Source organism: Thamnophis elegans, chromosome 2, assembly GCF_009769535.1.
Source record: "Thamnophis elegans isolate rThaEle1 chromosome 2, rThaEle1.pri, whole genome shotgun sequence".
Lineage (NCBI taxonomy): Eukaryota > Metazoa > Chordata > Lepidosauria > Squamata > Colubridae > Thamnophis > Thamnophis elegans.
Window position 1 is genome coordinate 153,363,323 of NC_045542.1, and position 23,817 is coordinate 153,387,139.

Sequence of the window (23,817 nt, forward strand, 5' to 3'; positions counted from 1 at the left end):
CTACCCTACCCAAGTCTAGTCTCGGAAAGTCCCCCCAGGTTTAGGAGACTCAAAAAAGAAAGAGACACTCAGTTGTGTCGGAACTCAGCATGAGTATTTTTCTTCCACATTCTTTTTTGACCATATCCTATAGAAACCCCTAATATTGTGGAATGGGCCAATGCTTTGAAGTTGTAATTAGAAATGTAAAAATCAAGTTTATGTTTTGTTCCATACTTACCCCACAGGGCAGGGGTGAAATCCACTTATGTTTGCTACCGGTTTGGTAGCAATGTGAGGCGTAGGATCTTCCGCACATGCTAAGACCGTCGGTGTGAGGAACCTGATACCGACTGCGCCTGGCAAGCGAGTAAGCAAACAGTGAAGTAAGTGAACAGCGATTTCGATTAGCTAGAAAGCAGGAAATTTGCTTTCTAGCTAATATAAATCGTGGCGCGCAACTGATCGTCGGGAAAAACCGGTTTGTTAGAACTGGTTGCATTATTTTTTTTACTACTGGTTTGAGCAAACAGCTGCCATATTTGCTACCGGTATCATTTCATCCCTGTCACAGGGTGAACGAAAAGGAGACTATATAAACATCAACACAAGACTTTAAGAAGAGGGAGAAAAAAAGAGGGATTGGAAAGATAAAAGAACCAGCAGGTCCTTTTCTGCTGTGGGAAACAAAATAGCATTTCTGTTTTTTCTGTGACTTTCCCGTCATGGCCAATCATGGCCAAAAAAATCCCCCAGTTTCAGGAAATGTGTGTTTATTTAAGAATTCAAACAAACTTTACTGAAATACAAAAGGCAAATATGAAAAGGGAAACTTGATCACGCTTAGCTGAAGTAAACCTATATTTATCAGAAGTTTGCTAGGATCAGGGTTTTTTTTTTAAAAAAGCACATTGATGGGTGATGTGCCAGTGCAATATAATGTAGGAAGTTATCACCCAGCCCTCCCCCAAGAAAAATGAAATATCCTAGGAAATATTGAAAAGGCAGAATATTTCTCTGAATGTGAAAGGAAAGAAACATGTTTTAAAAGACAGAATAACTGCCTGTAGCTTCCTTCCCATCCCCACTTTGTCGATGGGCCATTAAGAAGGCCAAGCTAGTCCCTTTACATAATAAAGAGTTCTCCACCTCAGCTCCAGGGCGATGGGATCAAGGCATGATAATATTGGCACTTTACCCAACTCGCCACATGGCATCTGAGAACTCAACCAAACCTGGATTCAAAATGCAGCCTATAGAGTTGCCCCTGCATGGGCCCATGGGAGTCTGACAACCAATCAGAATACAAGCTCAAGATCAAAGCCCAGAGAGGGCATAAAACCAGGGACTCAGTATCTCAGTCCTTCCTTCTCTTTTCTCCACCAACATTGAAGGATGTGATCACCTTTTCTGTTTAGGGTTCAAGCCTTGTGGTCCTGTCCACCAATAAAACCATCTTTCCAAGCAGCCTCCATGTCTCCAGTGTCTTTTTCCCCACTTGGAGCCGAACCCAGAAGGACATTCCTTTCATCAATGACAATGCAATATGGGTAGTCTTTGACTTACAACAGTCTTCATTTAGTGACCGTTCGACGTTTCAAAACAAACACCCCTTGTAGGCATCTCGTAGAAATGGTGAAAGTGATGCAACGGCAGGCATTTCTTGCAAATCATACGATTGCATCGCAGTGAACATTTCCTCATTTGTCTCCACCTCCTCCCATCTCTTCCCAAGAAATGAACTGTAATACTGAGGTTCACTTCAAATTAGCCAATTCTTTGATCCTGGCAAGGGCACAGTGGTGGCCATGACCTGAACTTCTTTGTGTACTTGGATAATGATTTATCCAACCTCTGTTCATTACACCGTTTCCTGACATTCTCGGGGCAATAGTTTTGAAATCCCCGTCTCCCCTGTAGCTGGATATTATTCTGACTCTGGAGAAACTGTAAACAGGTCAGTCATTGCCATGTCGTCACAAGCGGTCCTCGACTTATGACCACAATTGTGCCCAAAAGTTTTGTTGCTAAGCGAGACAGTGGCTAATTGGGGTGAATTGTACCCCAGGTAGAGGTAAAATTTACGACACTTCTTGCCAAAGTTTGTATTTATTTATTTTATTTATTGGAATTTGACCAACACAAACATAAACAAGAATAAAAGAAAAAAAATACAATGGCAGGGACGATAGGCACTTCTGCACCCCCCTCTACTCACCATTTAAGTATGAAGTAAGGTCCACGGAAGTCAATTTGCGACTGAAACTGTGAAAATTTGTAGCTGAGACAACTGAATCAGGTAGGGCGTTCCCAACTATTACAGAAATTGTATTTTTTTTCCCAGTAAAGTTTAGAATGATTTTCATGGAGTTTAAAGCAGTTGTTCGTGCAAATATTATTGCTATTAAAACAGAAAAATTCATTTATAGGTAAAATATTACTGCATATAATTTTGCATGCAATACCTAGGTCTAACGGCAAGTGACACAGTTCTAAGTTATCCAAACTGAGAATTTGGAGCCTAGTAGCAAAAGGAATTCTAATGTGTGCAGAAGAGTGCAAGATTTTTCTCGTGAAATCCTTGTAAATCCGCTCGATTGTACTGATGTCCATTTTTTTTAAAAAAAAGTTTTTTGTTGCTTGTTTTCTGATGAAGCAGCTCAGTTTTGTCATTAATGCGAATGTTGACATTTTCACCATTCATTTTTACCCCCTGTGAGAATTTCATTATTTTTCCATTGTACTATGTGCAGTAATTTTCCTGCAGTTAGAATATTGAGCAGAGGTATCAAACTCCATTTCATTGAGGGCCGCATCAGGGTTGTGTTTGACCTTAGGGGGAGGGGCACGGCCAGTGTGGGCATGGCCAGCTCGACATCACTCATGTGATCAAATTCAATGGTGAAAAGAGTAAGGTTCTACATTTAAGCAACAAAAATGAAATGCACAGGTACAGTATAGGTGGTACCTTGCTCAACAGTAGTAACTGTGAGAGGGATCTTGGAGTCCTAGTGGACAACCATTTAAATATGAGCCAGCAGTGTGCGGCAGCTGCCAAAAAAGCCAACACAGTTCTAGGCTGCATAAACAGAGGGATAGAATCAAGATCACGTGAAGTGTTAATAGCACTTTATAATGCCTTGGTAAGGCCACACTTGGAATACTGCATTCAGTTCTGGTCGCCACAATGTAGAAAAGATGTGGAGACTCTGGAAAGAGTGCAGAGAAGAGCAACAAAGATGATTAGGGGACAGGAGACTAAAACATATGAAGAACGGTTGCAGGAACTGGGTATGTCTAGTTTAAGAGAAAGAAGGACTAGGGAAGACATGATAGCAGTATTCCAATATCTCAGGGGTTGTCATAAAGAAGAGGGAGTCAAACTGTTCTCCAAGGCACCTGAGGGTAGAACAAGAAGCAATGGGTGGAAACTAATCCAGGAGAGAAGCAACTTAGAACTGAGGAGAAATTTCCTGACAGAACAATTAGTGAGTGGAACAGCTTGCCTCCAGAAGTTGTGAATTCTACAACACTGGAAGTCTTTAAGAAGATGTGGGTTGGCATTTGTCTGAAACGGTATAGGGTTTCCTGCCTAGGCAGGGGGTTGGACCAGAAGACCTCCAAGGTCCCTTCCAACTCTGCTATTGTAAGGTTTTTTTTGAAGAGGCAAAATGCCACTTCTGCAAGTAGTTCGTTTTGCTAGCATTCCGCCAGCGAAAATGGAGCTCGTGAGAGCCACACCTGGCCTTCCTGGCCTCTGTTTTCAGCTGTGATAGCCTCCTGCAGTCCTCTGCCAGCGAAAATGGAGCCCAGGAGACTTTTGTGTGGCCCTCACGAGTTCTGTTTTTGCTTGCAGAAGCACCATGGGCCAGTCCTTTGTTGTTTCCAGGGCAACCCCGCAGGACAGATCTAAGCACTCCGCGAGCCCTGGGTCCTTGAATTTGATACCCCAATACCGGCAAAGGATTCTTTCAGTGGAGTCCCATTGGCTACAAACAATGCTTAGCGAACAGATAAGTATGGCTTGGTCCAATTCCTGGGTAAGCCAATTTTACTTGAGATAAAATAACACGGAATAACAGAGTTGGAAAGACCTTTGAAGTCATCTAGTCTGACTCAGACAGGTGGCTATACAGTCTCTTTTTGAAAGCTTCCAGTGATGGGACACCCACGACTTCTTAAGCCAAGACATTCCACTGGTTAATTGTTCTCACTATTAGGAAGTTTCTCCTTAGTTCAAGGTTGGTTCTTTCCTTGATTAGTTCCCATCCATTGTTTCTTGTCCTACCCTCAGGTGCTTTGGAGAATAGTTTGCTCCCCTCATCTTTATGACAGACCCTCAAATATTGGAACATTGCTATTGTGTCACTCCTAGTCCTTCTTTTCATTAAACTAGACATACCCAATTCCTGCAACCGTTCTTCATATATCTTAGTCTCCAAACCCCTAATCATCTTTGTTGCTCTTTTCTGGACTCTTTCCGGAGTCTCAACATCTTTTTAATATTGCGGTGACCAAAACTGGAAGCAATATTCCAAGTGTGACCATACTAAGGCTTTGTAAAGCGGTACTAATACTTCACGTGATCTTGATTCTATGCATCTATTAATGCAGCCTAGGATTGAATTGGCTCTTGGCTGCTGCTGCTGCACACTGTTGGCTTATATTTAAGTGATTTGTTTCACTCTCAACTGCCTCTCAGGCAAGGGGAATTTAGAGTCCTAGATATTGACGGCCAAACTGGCAGCAAAAATGTGAAATCAGTTGGCTAGGAACAAAATTATTTTCCAGTCTGAAAAATATTCATCAATGAGTTTGACAGAATTCTCTGACCTTTTCCAAAGAAAGATTTGAGTTGTTGGATTCCATGGCCAAATATGGGCCATGGGATCACCTGCCACATCTCGAAAGGACATGTGGAAGGTGCCTCAGCCATCAAATCTATTGCTCATAGAGGTAATCTTCAATTTATAAGTTTGTTTAGTGACTGTTCGAAAATTATAATGGCACTGAAAAAGCTGTTTTTTCACACTTATGACTGTTGCAGTATCCCCATGGTCACGTGGTCAAAATTCAGATCTTGGCAATTGACTCATATTTATGACGGCTGGGGTGTTCCTGGGCTCATGTGGCAAACCTTTGGCAAACTTCAAGCAAAGTCATTGGGAAGCCAGTTTCACTTAACAACTGCAGTGATTCATTTAATAACTGTGGAAAGATAAGTTATAAAATAGGACAAAATTCACTTAACCATAGTGTTGCTTAGCAACAGAAATTTTGGACTCAGTTGTGGTCGTAAATCGAGGACTACCTGTATTGTATTTTCTTCTTTCTGATTTTTTAAATTCTTATCTTTTGATGTGGTCATAAGACTAATCTTTCTTTCTGTTATGGATTGTGCTGAAATGGACAAACTAACTAAAGAAATCCAGGGAAAAGAAAAATGAAGGAATAAGATCTCTGTTTGAAGGTATGAAATACAAGGACAATAATGAACATAAGTATATTTTCTGAAAAAAAAATAATACTAATGTTAACTGAATATATATTGTAGAATGAAAATGAGGTTTTAGTTATACTAGATGAAAAGTGTGAGATGGTAAATATTATTCGAGGATGTGGATGTTAAAACACTTGTAACCAAACGACATGTTGCATGTGATGATGGTTTTTTTTTTTCTTTTTGTGTTTTTTTTAAATTTTATTTTATTGTTGTGTCTATTAAATATATAACAGAGATACGGTGTGTGTGTGTGTGTGGGAAACGGAGTTGTGATGGATTGCCACAGGTAGGGGAATAAGAAACGATACTAAATTATAATCTATTAAATGAAACAATGAATGTATAAGAATGATAAATGTTAAAACACCTGTAACCAAACGACATACTGTATGTGATGATGGGCTTTGTTTTTTGTTTTTTTTTCTTTTGTGTGTTTTTTTTCTCTTTCTTTCCTTTTTTCTTTTTCTTTTTTCTTTTCTTTTTCTATTGTTGTGTGTATATGTTGTCTATTTAACAAAAATAAAAAAATATTAAAAAAAGAATAGTGAAATCCAAATGAAATACAATAGAACGGGAAATAATATAAGGTGAACGGTATCGATTGATAATTACTATTAGAAAGAACAGGAAGCTCCTGTTCGTATTGTGTTGGGTGAATGTGGTGTATGTCTAGTTTTGTATGTGTGTATTTTACATGTTTGTTAATAATTTTTTTAAAAAAACAAATTTTTCTTTCTTTCCCTTCTTCTTCTTCTTCTTCTTCTTCTTCCTCCTCCTCCTCCTCCTCCTCCTCCTCCTCCTCCTCCTTCTACTACTACTACTACTACTACTACTAATACTACTACTACTTCTACTTCTTCTTCTTCTTCCTCCTCCTCCTCCTCCTCCTCCTCCTCCTCTTCCTCTTCCTCTTCTTCTTCCTCCTCATCCTCCTATATCTTATCTTATCCTTATCCTTATCCTATCTATATATAAATGGATGTATGTATATATGTTCCGGCATAACTCTGGAATGCCTCGAGTATTTTCAACCAAACTAGTACACAGATGACTTACCCTCTGGAAACAAATACTGGGGGCGGGGTGGGGTGGAGAGGCACCCTGGTGTGTGTGTGTGTGTGTGTGTGTGTGTGTGTTGCAGCATAACTCTGGAATGCCTGGGCCATTAAGGAGAGCAAGTGCAGCATCCTAGAGTGGGAAGGGAGAGGGCATGGAGGATGGGCATGGAAGTAGGGGGAAGAAAGGCCCCTCTCAATGGCTCCCTGTCAGACAAATGCTTCGACGTCTATAAATATCCAGGCAACACCAGGTTATCAGCTATAAGTTAATAAACTACTATTACTACCTATAGGGGGCTCAGGGTCCCCAACAGTCACCTTCTTGATTTTTCTTGCAAATGCTTCTGCTTAGATACTAAACCCAATCATTCCAACATAGGAGATAAGCAAAAGACAACACATATCACATTTATTGTTTTGTCTATACAGTTACATTGGAGAGCCATTGTTAACACAGACTTTACTGGGAACGATTTCTATTTACACAGAGCATCCGAACGGGCTGGGAAGAGAACTTCTCTAGATGAACTCCAATCCCTCATCAGCCAGCTGTTCTTTGAGCCATGGAATAACTTTGAAGAGGTTGATGTGAAAATCCCTGGAATAGGAGGTACGCTTCTTCAATTTGTTGGGTGCCTCACATGTTGTACCATGGTGACCGCAGACATCAACCACACCCCAGCTAATCACGCCAACCTACAGAAGGTACAGATAGAAAAATGTGAGAAACTTAATCCTGGGGTTTGATAGCTTTTATTGGAGGAAAACCAACATCAGATAAAGGGAGTAAAAAATCTTTGCTTTACCAAAGACGATGAAATTATGGCTGCAAATAGACATCTCAATTCAATCTGAAGATTCTGTGATAATTTTTGGCATTGGGAGCCATGCGGCCAATTTACACATAGCAAAAAGATAATCTGTCTATGGAGATTCTCAATCATCCAGGTCATGGTTGTCTCGAAAGTACTTTTCCAAGAGGCAACTGGACTTTGTCTTTTTCTTGAAGATGTTTCAGTTCTCATCCAAAAAGCTTCTTCATTTCTCATCCAAGAACTGAGAAAGCTTCTTGGATGAGAAGCAAAACATCTTTAAGGAAAAACAAAGAAAGTCTGGTTGCTTCTTGAAAAATCACCTTTGGGATAGAAAGATAATAAGAGTTTCATCCCGGCAATGATCTGAAGCTGACAGGCTTAATTGGGGCCATTCACACACACACACACACATCTGCTGTTGTCTAGCAGTTTCGGTGAAATAACCACTCACCTGAATATAACGCAACTTTTTCTGAATAATGAGAGGACCGCCAGAATCACCTGCAAGCCAAAAGGAAAAGGGATTTAATCAAGGGACTGAGTTGGGTATGGACAGATCAAATCTACATAACCCATAGGAATCCAGCTCATGGGAGAATTTCAGACAGGCACCAACATGTATCCAAATGAGTGTGTGGTGGTCTAGAGAAGTGGAGTTCTCGCCTCACAATCAGGAAGCTGTTAGTTCCATCCTAGGTAAAGGCAGATAATATTTCTCTCTCTGGGCACAGTGAGAATATTTCTGCTGAACAAAACTCCGCATTGGTGACAGGAAGGGCATCCGGCCAGTAAACACTCTGCTAGCTCCATTCACTTGCCCAGACTCTACCCCACAAGGGATTATGGGGTCGTTCAAAGGAGATGATGATCAACATGTATTCAAATGTAGACATGATTCAGTGATGTAAAAACTAGAGGAAGAGGGTGTATTAGAGAAGGGGTTTTCTACCAAAAACAGTCTTCTCCAGATTTTCCTTTAAAAAACTAGATTATTATAGGAATGCATTTGTCTATATCAGTGTTCTTCAACCTTGTTAACTTTAAGATGGGTGGGCTTCAACTCCCAGAATTCCCCAGTTGATCATGCTGGGGGAATGCTGACTGGGGAATGCTGAGAGTTGAAGTCTACTCAACTTGGAATTGACAAGGCTGAGAAATGCTAATCTATATGATATGAAGAACCATATATAACTTCTTACCATGAAAAACACTTTACATATATAAATATTTCTCTCAAATACTCTGAGCCTTATGAGATGGCTCACCCAGATGCTACTTTCTGTAAGTCAAGTTGACCCATCCCTGTAACTTGATCCAATTTGAATCTAACCAGCTTGCAACAGAAAACTGCTTCCAAAGTCTAGAGGAATGGTAAAGGTTTCCCCTGTTCAATCATGTCCAATTCTGCTAAGCAGGCAGGAGCTGGATCAAGAATGGGAACTCACCCTGTCACACAGTGCTCAGGTCTTGAACCTGGGCCCTCAGCTTTCCTGCTGACAAGCTTAGCATCTATAACCGCTGAACCATCATGCCTCTGTTTTCCAAAGTCTAGGGGGTGTAGCTATATTAATGAACGGTTGCATTTACATTGAAAGACCCTGAAATATAGGGCTTCCTGCCTGAGAAGGGAGTTGGACTAGAAGATCTCCAAAGTCCTTTTCAATTCTATTATTCTGTTGATTTTGTTATACAGTAGATTCAGAATGAAATATATTAATACCTGTTGTTGTGTTTATGTGATCATTACTGTTGAAAAGTCCAATTATCTCCTTCCTAGGTATCTTATCAGTTATAACTAGGGTCCAGAGCCAAAAGGAACAGAAGGGCATTGTTCTGTCCCGTGATTCTAATGAATATGCAGACACAGGCTTGGCTGTCTGCCACAACTAATAAAGCCACCCCTTGGCTAGGAGCCTAGAATGCTATCTTCAAGAAACCAAGATTAGACTTACGGAATGCTTTCTCAACAGCTGGTAAAGTGGGCTGTTGTTTCCTGCAAAGATTCCCCTCCCATCGCTCCACCTATAAGCTCTTTGGGAGGGGTCACAACAGTAGCCAGCTGTCCCTATTTCCTTCTATAACATCTTCTCCAAAGCTGCTCTCCTCTCTTCTCAGCTCTACACACACGCATATCAGGGACAACCTCCCTCTGTTCCTCCTCACTGCTCCCTGACTCAGATGCCACCTGGTGGCCAACAGGCCTCTCTAATCCCTGCTCCGACTCCAAACACCCTCCAGTCTTCTTCATCCTCCAGAGCAGTCCCATAACGGTCATCGCTGTCAGAGTCCACCAACAGCTCAGCCGGCCGCTGCTGGGCCACAACAGGCATTTTCTTAGATCCTTGCAAACATAGGATCTCCTTACCTTTATATTCTTAAATATTGTTAATAAATCATTCCCTTTCTTCCTGCAAATGCTGATCTACTGTGACTTGCAAGATCAGTTGCCATGAAGCTTTGGAGGTTTCACGAAACCTTCAAGGGATAGGAAACCCGGAAACAGTAGAGAGTACCGTTATTCACCTCACCTTTGCATGTATTGGGGTCCAGCACAGGATCCTGTCCCCCCGTGCAGAGAAAGTTATCAGTCACCACATCTTTGATATTGGTAATGTTTTTGTAGAATTTGGCATTCCGTGCATCTTGTTCACAGGCCATTTTCTGGAAATAGAAAAGGGAAGCAGAGAAATTTGAACAAAGAGGATCATTAAGGGACATTACATAATCATCACATTTAGCCATAGCTCATTGGAGTGGGGATTGTTTGAATGCAGTCTTTAATAAGTCCCAGTTTAGGGTAAGTCTCTACTTGTGACATTGGTGCAGTCATCTTTCCACTGTCTCCTCTTTTCTGTCTTCAAGAGATGCTACAAGCTGCACCGTATTCTCTATTCAGCTCACCAAATAACAGTCAATGGTGGGATTCAATTTTTCTTTTACTACTGGTTCTGTGGGCATGGCTTGGTGAGCATGGCAGGAGGAAGATACTGTAAAATCTCCTTTCCCACCCCACTCCAGGGGAAGGTTATTGCAAAATCCCCATTTCCTCCTGATCGGCTGCGACTTGGGAGGCAAAGAATAGATGTGGGTGAGGCCAGTCAGAGGTAGTATTTACCGGTTCTCCGAACTACTCTCAAAATGTCTGCTACCGGTTCTCCAGAACTCGTCAAAACCGGTTAAATATCACCTCTGAATATGCTGGAGTGATGGCTACATTAAAATCCTGGTCCATCAAGCCTAATTTTCATCTCTGAAGAATTCGGAGAAATTATAAAAGGACATTTTATACTCAGCCCGTTTGGGACAGATTTACCATTTTAGGGAGAATGTCAGAGTGTGCACATAGTGACTATTTTGAGATAACCCAGGAGCAAGCAATCACTCATCAGCTATAGCACAGAAGCACACACCCTCACAGGGCCTCTCTTATATATACAGCCTCTTAAAGTAATATCAGCCCAAAAATTTTGCTGACTCATTCCCTGCCTTATATCAGCTCTTAAAATATTTCCTGACAGAGAATTAGGTTTATACTATTTTTTTTAGAATACAATAGAACAGAATTATTTATTGGCCAAGTGTGACTGGACACACAAGGAATTAGGTCAAATTGGCGTGTCCATTAGGAATGGTAAAAAAAAAAAACACCTCACTACTTAGCAAAGTGGTATAATCCAACAAAAGGTGTTAAAAAAGGGACAGCTCTAATCACAGTGTTGTGAGTGTCATTTTGCCTTTTTTGATTCCCTTCCCAGCAAATAGCTATCCTCAGACAAAATAAAATCTTGGCCATTTGACCCTCAGCTGCAAGTACCCTTTGAATATGGTTTTTTCCCCCCCTATAAGAGTGTTTGCCCATAAAAATATAGACATCCTCTAAAATCAAGATCAGGATTTTTCCTTTCTTCAGAACTCTTTTATCTATATACAAGATTCAATCATTATTGAAATACAATAATCCAGTGAAGACCCTGGAAATAGTTATTATCCTAACTTGATAATTATTTAGTTCCAGAAACACTCTGGAAGTTATTTATTTTAAATTTTATGTAGAGTGTGTGTATGTGTGCGTGCGCGCATGCATCTGTGTGAACATCTCTGTGTGGGGTGGGGGGGGTGAGTGCGTGGGGGTGAATATGCCTTTACTATTAGTTGCCAGGGTCATGTAAAGTTTGTACAGTCATATAAATTCTCTACATTTATTATTAATTTAATGTAGTCAATTGAGGCATTGTCTGACTCCAAAGAAAAGGAAGGAAGGAAGAAGAGGGAAGGGGAAATAAGGGGGGAGGGAGGAAGGAAGAAAAAAGAGGGAGGGAGGAAGGATGGATGGAAGGATGCATGGAAGGAAGGAAGGAAAGAAAGAAAGAAAAAGAGGGAGGGAGGAATAAGGGAGGGAGGGAGGGAGGGAGGAAGGAATATGTAATACTTTGGAGTCCTCAGGTGTTAGATTTGACTTAAGGGAGCTTCACTCCACCTAATCCTTTTAGGGTTTCTTGCACAAAGATCTTACCTTGTCACTATTCTTGATTTGAACAGGTCTGCGAACTAGTCCAATGCTTTCGTGTTGGTACTTACAGTCACTTACAAAAAAAGAACGAATGTTTCCCACAGGTAGCAGCTCATTTTCTGTTAAACCAAGCAACACGAAAAGAGCTTAATGAACTGCCAAAGGATGCTCCTTCCTTTGGAAGGAAGAGGAACATCTAGTGAGGAGAACAAAGGAATAGGGGAAGATGAGGGAAGAATCAGCAATCCCATGGACCAGTCATGGCCAGTGTTTCAAGCAAGTTTGCCCCCAGTCCAATTCATTCATGTACGAGATTGAATCAATCTAGGATACAGCGCAACTCGTTACAAGAGGGGTGCAAAGAAATTCAGAGAACAGCAGTGGTGGTTGCCAATTTTTTTACTACTGGTTCGGGCGCACTCCCGCACACACTTGTGATGCTTCTGCGCATGCGCAGGAGTGTCCGGGGGAGGGGGTCAGAGGCTTCTGCCGCTGCTACTACCGGTTCAGCTGTTCCGGGCAACCCACCTCTGGAGAACAGGTTCACAGAAGAGCCGTAAAGGAATTCTGGGAGTTGAAGTCTACAAAACTTGCCAAAGTTGAGAAATGTTACGTTGGGAGAAGATTTGCTGCCTAGGGAACCTACTGCCTTTCTGCCCTATGGTGGTTACTTTTTAAACATAAATAATCCTCTTACCATGGTCCTGGCAAGTGGTTGTTGCAAGGGGTTTCCTCAGAGCTCGGGTTGTTCCTTGTGTACACGGTAAACAAATTGGCCTGTGGGGGAGAACATAGAACATAGAGTAATGACAGTCTTCTAGTCCAACCTCTTGCTGAAGACCCTACATTAGGGGTCCCAACACCCAGTCAAGTAGTGAAATTCACTTGGTTCTATTTGGTTTGGGTCAACCGGTAGCGGTTGTGGTGGCCCACCTGCCCAGATGTCATCACGTCCTGTTTTTGACACTCTGTGCATGCGTGGAAGGTCCTGCACATGCACGGAGATGGCGAGTGCGAGCAGAGCAAGCGCAAGCGCACATGTGTTCACATTTGCGAACCAGTAGCAAAGGTAAGTTGATTTTACCCCTGCCCCAGTCCATGGACTGGCACTGGTCCGCAGCATGCCAGCAACTGGGCCATGCTAACAAGCAAAGCCCATCCATGGGGTGCAGGCAGCACATAAAACCACACCCCCTCGAGTTTGTTTAAAAAAACCTTCTTCACAGAAGTGGTCCCTAGTGCCCAAAAAGTTGGGAGCTGCTGCCCTGTATCATTTCAGACCGATGGTTTTCCAGTCTCTTTTTCAAAGCCTTCAGTGATGGAACACCAAACACTTCTGAGGGCAATTAAGAAGTGCAAGGAGACACCAACCTCATTATGACTTTTAAGTTTCAGATCTTTTTAAATAGAATTATTCTTCCCCGGGCACGATAATTCTTTAATGTATAAATACTTTTCAAACTAAAATAAAACAGGAGGCCCCATGCTGGCTGAGGGATTCCTTGAGTCAAAGTCCACACCTCTTAAAAGTTCCCAAGTTTGGAAAAACACATATTATCTTCTTTTGATGACCCCATAATTCCTTGCGGGGTGGAGTCTGGGCAACTGAATGGAGCTGAGTATTTATTGGAAGAGGATGCCCTTCCTGTTGCCAATGCAGAGGTTTTTTTCCCCAGTAGATACATTCTCATTGTGCCAGTGGTGGTATTCACCGGTTTGATGTGAGTGACATCGAATTGGCCACCTAATCAGATGGCCACCCAGCCACGCCTACCCTGCCAATCATTAGAGCAGAGAACCTGTTGTTAAATCATTTGAATCCCACCACTGCGACTGTGCCCAGAGAGATAAACATCTGCCTCTATCTAGGATCAAACTCACAGCCTCCTGATTGTGAAGCCAGAGCTCCACCTCTAGGCCCCAGCACCACTCACTGATTTAAGACATATCATCCCATCAATTTGCCTTTTAAATATGAAACGACCAGCTTGTCTTTGATAATAAAAGTCTGAGATTAAAAAAACAACAACTAGGGATTGTGTACAACTAAACCAATGTCTTGATTCCAATGTTCCTTTGAGACAGAATTGAAAGTGCTCTGCCATCTCTCTCTCTCTCTCTCTCTCTCTCTCTTCTGTGAGATCTCACCTGGCACTGAAACTGAATTCAACTTTTTTGCCAAGTTTTATCAGGGCGACATCATAATCATAGAATTCAGGGATTCCACGATTTTTCAGCTTTCCGACATTGTATTGTGGGTGGAGGTAAATGTTAGCCACAGGATACGGTTGCTTGTCTAGGAAAGTAAAACAGGAAAGTAAAACATAGACTTTCTGCTGCCTTGGGCTGCATAGCTTATCGCCACATGACCCCTGCCCATTGGGTTATTCTTGAACAGAAAGCCAGGCATGTTTCTTTCCTGGCCAGTTGACCACGCTATCAGCTTCCTCTCAAAAGATCATTGTGCTTACTGTCTCCAATTGTGACTTTGATGTGGTCGGCCGTATCATCGATAGTGAAACAGTGAGCTGCTGTCAAGATAAAATACTCAGAAACGAGGGTTCCTTTGCAGTGGCCAAACCCTGCGCCACCAGAACGCTGTGATTGGAAGAGAAAAATTGCCACGAGTAAGTCACAAAAGCATCCTACATAGATTTCCTTGGAAATAATTCCCACTACATTCAATAGAATTTATTCGTTATGCAAATTAACCATAGCAATAACACTTAGAATCATCAGTATATACCCCCCCACAGTGACGTACAATGGGGGGCCCACACCTGTGTGCTGTGGTCCACTACCAGGTTGTGGCCTATTCATAACTGGGCTGCCTGAGCACCGGGCACTAGCACTCACAACTCCAATCGTCTGAGTGGCAGGCGCGTACACCACGAATGGGGCTGCTGGCACCAACACCTACTGTAACCGTGTATAGGGCTGTGAGCACCTCCCCTCACCCCCATGCCAGGCTACCAACCCAGAAAGGTTGGGGAACACTGCTTTGTGACTCTCGGGGTGGTCTACAACATCAGCATTATTGTCCCCAACAATCTGGGTCCTTATTTTACCGACTTTGGAAGGATGGAAGGCTGAGTCAACCTTGAGTTAGTCATGATTGAACTCCTGGCAGTGGACAGAGTTAGCCTGCAATACTGCATTCTAACCACTGCACCACCATCCTCCTGTAAGTGATATTAGATAATCCTAGTTCTTAGCCTTAGGTCCACCTGTACTGTAATCTATACTGGGCAATAATTGCTCTCTAAGAGTTGCAATCAGCTACAACAGTTCTGCCTTTTCCCCACTTTTCCCAGGTCCTTGGATAATAACTAATAAAGGAGAATATTTGTAACTCAGAGTTGAAATGAGGGGTCCTTGGTGCTCTCTGAGCTGGATTGTTTTCTAGCACTTAGCACTTAGACGGTTCCTTAGGCCCAGCTAACTATATCTTACCTGTAGGTGCTTGTATTCTATTGTGTGTGGGAGCAGATGCCAACAAAGTGACAGGAAATAACAACAATTAGATCAGGGGTATCAAACTCAAGGCCCATGGACTTGCAATGTGGTTGGATCCGGCCCACAGCGCCATCCTGAAAAATGTCAGGGGCTGGCTCAGTCTACTTCAGTCACTACGGGCCAGTCTATCCAATGCAAATAGGAAACATGCCAGCAGTTTGGGGAGTGGTGTCCAGCTGGCCATGGCCACCCAGTTGGCCACGCCCCCCCCCAAGGTCAAGCACAGCCCTGATGCAGCCCTCAATGAAATTGCATTTGACACCCCTGTCTTAGACCAAAAGCAAGCACCATTACAGACAAAGAGAGAAGATAAAATAAATCCTTAACTCTCTCTGTATCGCAATGATCCCTGGTGATTGGTAAGTCATCAGCTAGTGAGTTAATGCCACTGAATTTGCATCTACAATAAAAATAATGTCAACATCAAGAAAAATCCCCATGCCACTCTATTGTACATTGATTATATTTTATCCAAGTACGAGCACTACGTTTGGGAAGGACTTTGAAAAATGCAGCCTGTCCAGAGGATAGCAATCAAGATAATAAGAAGGAAAACCAGATGAGTATAATGGTATAATGCCTTAGAGAAGAAACAAGTAATCCTTGACTTACAACAGTTCATTTTGTGACTTGTGACCATTTTTCATACTTACAACCGTTACAGCATCCCCATGGTCACAAGAGCAAAATTCAGACAATTTCGCAACTGAATCATATTTATGAAGTGAATCTGTCTTCCCCATTGAGTTTGCTTGTCATAAGGTCGCAAAAGGGGATTGTATGACCCTGGGACACTGCAGCCGTCATAAATAGGAGTCAGTTGCCAAGTGTCCAAATTTAGATCCCATGGCCATAGGGATGCTGCGATAGACGCAAGTATGAAAAATGGTCACTTTTTTCAGTGCCGTTGTAACTTTGAACGGTACTAAATGAACTGCTGTAAGCCGAGAGCTACCTCTATAACTGAAGAAAGTGTTCTTCTCTGAGCTCAGTTCTGTTCCAAAGGTCTCCCTTACCGTGATGGCGATCTTGGTATTCCAGGGATTATTCTGCTGATCTTTCAGGTGTTCTTTTGCCAAGCCACACATAGACAAAACTTCGCTCTCATCTGGAAAGAGAGAGACACTTTGAGTTTTCTACAAAAGCTGAAGGCCTAATAACATGGAGGCTAGGCAGGAAACTATGATTCAAGGTTTCCTTGAAAAGGATAAGAAGGGTAAATAGGAAGATTAGGTAGCTATGGAAAGTCACACTCTGCAGAAAAATGGAAGTGGGGTAAATTCTGGAAAGGTGGGTCCTTCAACAGGGCAGCACAGTGGCTCAGGTTAGGATGCTGGGCTTCTTGGTGTGATGTCTTCCTCGGACAACTCCTTTGACTCTTCCTCGGAGGCCAGCTCAAGGGAGGACAAGCTCATTCCTGGCACATCAAGAACTAGGTTAATTAATGACTCTGAATTGCCGACTGAAGGAGATTTATGTGAGGCTTCAGCTGGGGAGTTTTCAGGTGAGTGAAGAGGAGGAGGAAGAGCTACTTTCCGTGGTGGATCCGAAAGCACCCAGGACAGAGAAAAAACAAGAGCAAATGAGATCTGCCAGATTATTCAGGAGAAGGCCCTGCCTGTCTTGATGGGCTCCACTGGAAAGCTATTTATCATGGCGAGCACAGTGAGGTGTTACTGGGAACAACATATTTGGCTTATGACTGTGTGTTTGTTCGTGCTTCCTGGTGACTTTGTGCCTTGGAAACTCTGAACTTCTCTTGCCGAGTGAGCCCTCATGGATGTACTTTCAGTTTTGCCTGATGACTTCAAGTTTGTTTGGTGGACTTATTTGTTGGGGTAACTTTCTATTGTTTTATGGAGTATTGGCCATTGCCTTGTGAACTAATCTTGGCCTGCTTGTGGCTGGAATTATTTGGGAGAGTTCTGAGGCTGGGTGAAGGGAACTGCTGGGGAACTTTAATAAACCCTCTAAAAAACACATGTGCATGTAAATAAGTGGGGCAGCACAATCAGCTGGAAATCTGACAGCTCAGGTTCAAGACCCGAACTCCAAGCAAGCAGGTGAGTTCCCATCCTCATCCCAGCTCCTGCAACCTAGCAGTCCGAAAGCCCATAAATGCAAATAGATAAATAGGTACCACTTTGGTGGGAAGGTAATAACGTTCTGCGATGTCATGCCAACCACATGACCATGGAAATGTCTTCAGACAGCACTGGCTCAATGGCCTTGAAATGGGGATGAGTACTGCCTGCTAGCAACGACTAGTGAAGTAAAATCCACAGGGTCCTGAAATGCAATAGTTTTCCAAGAAGGATTACAAGCCCTATAGAAGCATTCAAACAAATCAACAAAAGGTAGGTTGAAATTACCAATCATTGAATCAAAGGACGCTTGCAGGTTGGTTATGTTCTTCATTACGAAGAAATGCTTTTCACCAGGTTTCTTCGATGCCAAATCATTTAAGACTCCCCTGTTGATTTCATCTCCAACAGCAAAGACATAAACATCTGCAAGCAAGCATGGATAGGGACATAGGTTGGGAGGAAAGGACTAATGTTTCTGACCAAAAATAAGGCAACAGTAGTTTGTAGTGGTGAGTCCTTAATAAAGTACAGTATTGCAATTGTTGTCAATCTTCCTGGCTAAGACCAAGCTATCTATCAAAAATCTCATGACATTTCATTATGACATTTCATTGTCTAATTTTGACAGAAAACTCCAAAACCAGATGGATTAGATGAGGATTTGTTTTACTGCAGGCAAAAATAAAGCCACACACAACAGTTTGCCCACTGCCGTTTTCAAAGATATAAATTACTTTTATCTTTGTATGGGTTTAAACAGACCCCTGCATTATGTTCATACCTAGCCTGGAAACTGCTCATTTCATACTCAATATCTACACTTATTTCATCTAGTATGGGAATTCTCTCAATGGCCCATCACTACATTTTTTAAACAAGGCAGTTATATGTGTTCTTAATCAACAGAAAAGTAGGAACCCTCTTGAAGGATCAGGGACAAACCTGCTTAGATCTCCACTGAATGTAAACTTAATGAAGTTTCTTAACCTAAATGTATACATGTGAACCAACATTCTTAAATATCATTTGAAATCTGCAGTTCACCAGCAATAAAAAATGCATTTTAGGAAAAAAATCCATACAAAAAGTATGTATTTGCGAGAGTAATGTACGCACTGAATTGTGTACAAATTCCAGACTCTAAACTTGTCCATTCATCCATTCCACACTAACAATGTGTGTGTGGCAGTGGTGGGATTCAATTTTTTTTTACTATCAGTTCTTTGGGCATGGCTTGGTGGGTGTTCCAGGGGAAGGATACTGTAAAATCCCTATTCCCTCCCCAATCCAGGGAAGGTTACTGCGAAATCCCCATTTCCTTCCGATCACCTGGGATTCGGGAGGCAGAGAATAGATGGGGCGGGGCCAGTCGTAGGTAGTATTTACTGGTTCTCCGAACTACTCAAAATTTCCTCTACCTGTTACCCAGAACTGGTCAAAACCTGCTGAATAACACCTTTGGTGTCTGTGTGTGTTGTGTGTAACTGCAAAATACTTTATATGGGGCTGCTTTTGAAGACTATTTAGAAACTTTATTGACACATCTATATCATAGATTTACATCAAATAGACATCTTGCTTTTAACCTTTAAAACCTTACATAGCTCAACAAATTTTGGTCCGGTTGCAATGATTCAATCTTTTAGAGACCTTCAGCCTAGATGATTTAAGTCTTTCTTTGACATATTACAATAGATTTGGGGGAGAAACCCCTGAAGTTAGTATGACAAGAGTTGGTACATTCCAACTACTCTCTGACTCTCTGCTGTCTGCTCACTTTCTCTTTGTGCTCTCTCTCTCTTTCCACTACTGGTTCTCCAGAAGTGGTCAGAACCTGCTGAATACTACCTCTGGCCTATATATTGGCCTAGAGCACCTATGGAGGTCCGATAAGTCCGAATCGAACCGAGCAATGGTAACCATCAGCACCAAGGAATACACCAGGGCACTTAGGGCAGCGAAAAGATCTCATATAGCCACCTTGGTTGCGTCCGCTGAGTCCCGCCCAGCCGCCCTGTTTAGGATAACCCGCTCCCTACTAAATAGGAGGGAAGCGGGGGAACCCTTACAGGGCAGAGCTGAGGATTATGCCCAATTCTTAGCGGACAAAATTGCTCGGTTTCGGTCGGACTTGGACTCCATCTCTGCAGTTCCAGCCGAGGCACAAGAGGATGAAGTAGACCACCTCTGGGTTGAGTTTCAGGATGTTGCCCCTGGGGATGTGGACAAGGCCATGAGGGCTGTAAGTGCCTCCACCTGTGTACTGGACCCGTGTCCTTCATGGCTGGTTGTTAACAGCAGTGAGGTGACACGAGGCTGGATCCAGGCGGTTGTTACCGCCTCTCTTCGGGAGGGGAACTTCCCCGCCGCGCTAAAAGCGGCGGTGGTGAGACCCCTCCTGAAGAAGCCATCCTTGGATCCAGCTGTTCTTAACAACTACCGTCCAGTCTCCAACCTTCCCTTTCTTGGGAAGGTTGTTGAGAAGGTGGTGGCCTTCCAGCTTCAGCGGTCCTTGGAGGAAGCAAGTTATCTCGACCCCTTCCAGTCAGGCTTCAGACCCGGTTACAGCACAGAAACCGCTTTGGTCGCATTGACCGATGATCTTTGGAGAGCCAGAGATGGAGGTCATCCCTCCATCCTGGTTCTCCTTGACCTCTCAGCGGCTTTCGATACCATCGACCATGGTATCCTTCTGCGACGACTGCGGGAGGTGGGAGTGGGAGGCACTGTGCTGCGGTGGTTCTCCTCCTACCTCTCGGACAGGTCGCAGTCGGTGTTAGTGGGGGGGCAGAGATCGACCCCTAGGCCCCTAACATATGGGGTGCCGCAGGGTTCGGTCTTATCCCCCCTACTATTCAACATCTACATGAAACCGCTGGGTGAGATCATTCGCAGGCACGGGATAAGATACCATCAATATGCGGACGATACCCAGTTGTATCTGTCCGCCCCGTGCCAACTCAATGAAGCGGTGGACGTGATGAACCGAGGCCTTGAGGCCGTTATGGACTGGATGAGGGCTAACAAGCTTGTACTCAACCCGGAAAAGACCGAGTGGCTGTTGTGCTTCCCTCCCAACAATTTGACCAGTACTCCATCGCTCAGGCTGGGGGGCATTTGCCCAGGTTCGCCTGGTGCGCCAGTTGCGACCCTACCTGAATCGGGAGGCCCTCACAACAGTCACTCGGGCCCTTGTGACCTCTAGGCTGGAATACTGCAATGTGCTCTACATGGGGCTGCCCTTGAAGAGCATCCGGCGACTTCAGCTAGTCCAGAACGCGGCCGCGCGAGTGATCGTGGGTGCACCTCGGTTCACCCACATAACACCTATCCTCCGCGAGCTGCGCTGGCTACCTGTTGATCTCCGGGTGCGCTTCAAGGTGCTATTAGTCACCCATAAAGCCCTCCATGGTGGTGAGTCTGCGTACTTGAGAGACCACCTTCTGCCAATTACCTCCCTGCGACCAATTAGATCTCATAGATTGGGCCTCCTCCGAGTTCCATCTGCCAGCCAGTGCCGGCTGGCAATTACAAGGAGGAGAGCCTTCTCAGTAGTAGCTCCGACCCTTTGGAACGATCTCCCCGTGGAGATTCGTACTCTCACCACCGTCCAGGCCTTCCGCATAGCCCTTAAGACCTGGCTAGCCCGTCAGGCCTGGGGACAAAGATAATTGCCCCTCCCGAATGATGAATGAATGTTGCTCATTATTTTATTCTATGTTTGTCTACGTTATTGTTTGTATATCCCTCCCTTGATTTTATGTAAGCCGCCCTGAGTCCCCTCAGGGAAAAGGGCGGCCTATAAATGTTAATAAACCTCTAAACCTCTTTATTGCAGGCAAATGAGGCCAAACATTGTGAAATTCTGGTTTAAAGTATTTTTGTCCCCATTTCTTTCCTGATGTGTAGATTGTTAGAACTTACCTAAGAATTGGTTGCGAGAATTGGAGCCAGATTCCTTAATCTTAAGGAATTCCTTAATACTTTTCATGGTAGGCATTGGATCCCCACCCATGTTGAAGCGACCTAAGGGTTGAGAGTAGCAGTTATTATATGGTAGAAGTGATCAAGTTGCCTCTCAAAATTCTGTAGTCCCACTACAGTCCAAAGTTTCTGTGGAATTATAGAAATAACTCACTTCATTCAACTCAAATGAAATTGAATCACTGAAATAAAAGGAAATTTCCCCCAGCTCCATTAATTTTTTGATACGCAATTTAAAGACTCAGTAGTGATCTTGATCCAAAAAAGGTTTGACTTCCCCCAAGATGGTGTGCTGAATACCGGAAATATTTTTCTCCTAAGCTGGTTTTTTGGCAAACCTGGTTTTTGGTGCTGTTAACTGATTGGTCAAAAGCTGATTTATTCTAACCCCTTGCTGGATTTTAATATGATTTTTGTATGTACCCTGTTTCCCTGAAAATAAGACCTCCCTGGATAATAAGCCCAATTGGGCTTTTGAGCGCATAGGCTAAAATAAGCCCACCCCGAAAACGTTGCAACACAGCAGCAGCCATGAAGAGACCATGCTCGCCACCTCCTGCACCTCAAAAGTAATAAACCTCCCCAAAAATAAGGCCAAGCATTTATTTGGGGGGGGTCAAAAGAAACACGGCATGTCTTTTCTTTGTTCTAAAGAATGCTTTTACCTGCAAATTCAAATGGAGAAGGCTAAAAAAAAGTATGGACCTTACAGACTTAGAGCTGACAGGCTTGATGAGTGAAGATTGATGGAGATTGGGGATGGATTTATTATAAGCAATTGGAAAACAATTTTGACTGGGCTTTTTGGGGAAGATAAATTGACTTTGGACAATGGACTTTCTATATTTAATCAGACAGCAACTCATAAGATATGTTATTAGGGGGAAAATCAGGATATTTGATATTCATCCAGGATGGATCAGAGATAACTGTTGTGGTGATTTGGAATAGATAAAGAAGTCATGGTAGACTTTCTGCAAGTTAAATAAAATAATATATTGTTAACAGATTTTGAAAGTTTATTTTTTCTGTTGCTTTGCCTGTTAACTGTTCTTAATATAGTAGATAGCTGACAGGTCAAATAAATAGAAAATAGAGGTAGAATTTAAAAAATTTGGGGCTCAGTTTGGAAAAGAAGGGGAAACTAACATTGTTACAATATATTTATCAGTATTCAACTAAGTTGGATGATATATATACGTGTGTTTGTGTTTTTTGTTCTGTTTAATGCAGATTTGTAAATTCTCTTGTTTTGTTTGTGTACAATTTTTTCTAGACTGTAATGTTTTGAATAAAAAAGGTTATTTGGAGAGTGGGGGGGATTTATACACATAGTATAAGGTTTGAACCTGTGGATTCTAGATTCTGAAAGATGATGCAGAAAAGGATAAGAATATAAAACAACTTTTCCTAAATACACACTATATATTAAGAAAAAAAAATTGAGCCCTAAATTTCATTTAAATTGCAGAGTAAAAAATATATTGGTTAAATAAATAGCGTAAAGTTTCTTTCCAAAAACTATTGAAGTAGCTGCCCTATTAAATATTAAAAAGTAGCTGAAAAAAATAAAGTTGTTTTATATGTGTTCATTTTCCTCACCATCAGTCAGGAGGATGATCACATGGCGTGTGGAATTGACAATAGGAGCAGGATTTAATCCACGATTCTTCTCCTCAGCTTCCTGGCTAATCATCATTTCATAGGCAGTTGTCAAGGCTTTCTTGATGTTGGTTCCTGACTTTATCTTATGCTCTAAAGAGAAAAATAGAAGAGATAAAAGGAGAAAACTGAACACAATTATTTGCACGGCTACCTTAGCAAAAAGGGACATGGTGGCTCACTGGCTAAGACGCTGAGCTTGTCAATTGAAAGGTCAGCAGTTCAGCGGTTCGAATCCCTAGTGCTGTGTAACGGGGTGAGTGCACGATACTTGTCCCAGCTTCTACCAACCTAGCAGTTCCAAAGCATGTAAAAAATGTAAGTAGAAAAATAGGGACCCCTTTGGTGGGCAGGTAACAGCATTCCCAGTGGTGGGTTGCCAATTTTTTTATTACCGTTCGGGCACGTTCGTGTGATGCTTCTGCGCGTGTGCAGAAGCATCCGGGTGGGTGGGCGGAGCCTCCCATTGCCACTACTTTCAGTTCACCCAATCTGGGCTGCACTGGGAGCACCCCACCTCTGAGCACTCCATGCGCCTTTGCTGTTTAGTCATGCCAGCCACATGACCACGGAGATGTCTTCACATAGTGCTGGCTCTTAAGCTTTGAAATGGAGATGACCACCTCCCCCTAGAGTCTGGAATAACTAGCACATACAGTATGTGCAAGGGGAACCTTTATCTTTATCTTTACCTTAGCAAATC

General features: G+C 42.8%; 1 protein-coding gene across 1 annotated transcript in view; it reads right to left on the reverse strand.

The window, feature by feature from the left end:
- Window positions 1-6,923: 6,923 nt before the first annotated feature.
- The window catches only part of LOC116524095, a 116,184-nt gene continuing 99,290 nt past the window's right edge, over window positions 6,924-23,817 (reverse strand). Inside the window, exons 26-36 of the mRNA XM_032239179.1 lie at window positions 23,055-23,207; window positions 21,393-21,494; window positions 17,754-17,891; window positions 16,398-16,489; window positions 14,337-14,463; window positions 14,014-14,161; window positions 12,563-12,642; window positions 11,869-11,984; window positions 9,884-10,016; window positions 7,807-7,856; window positions 6,924-7,236 (exon numbers count right to left, since the gene is read on the reverse strand). Coding sequence (XP_032095070.1) covers window positions 7,060-7,236; window positions 7,807-7,856; window positions 9,884-10,016; window positions 11,869-11,984; window positions 12,563-12,642; window positions 14,014-14,161; window positions 14,337-14,463; window positions 16,398-16,489; window positions 17,754-17,891; window positions 21,393-21,494; window positions 23,055-23,207 — 1,316 coding nt within the window. The 3' untranslated portion in view covers window positions 6,924-7,059. The remainder of the gene's footprint in view (window positions 7,237-7,806; window positions 7,857-9,883; window positions 10,017-11,868; window positions 11,985-12,562; window positions 12,643-14,013; window positions 14,162-14,336; window positions 14,464-16,397; window positions 16,490-17,753; window positions 17,892-21,392; window positions 21,495-23,054; window positions 23,208-23,817) is intronic.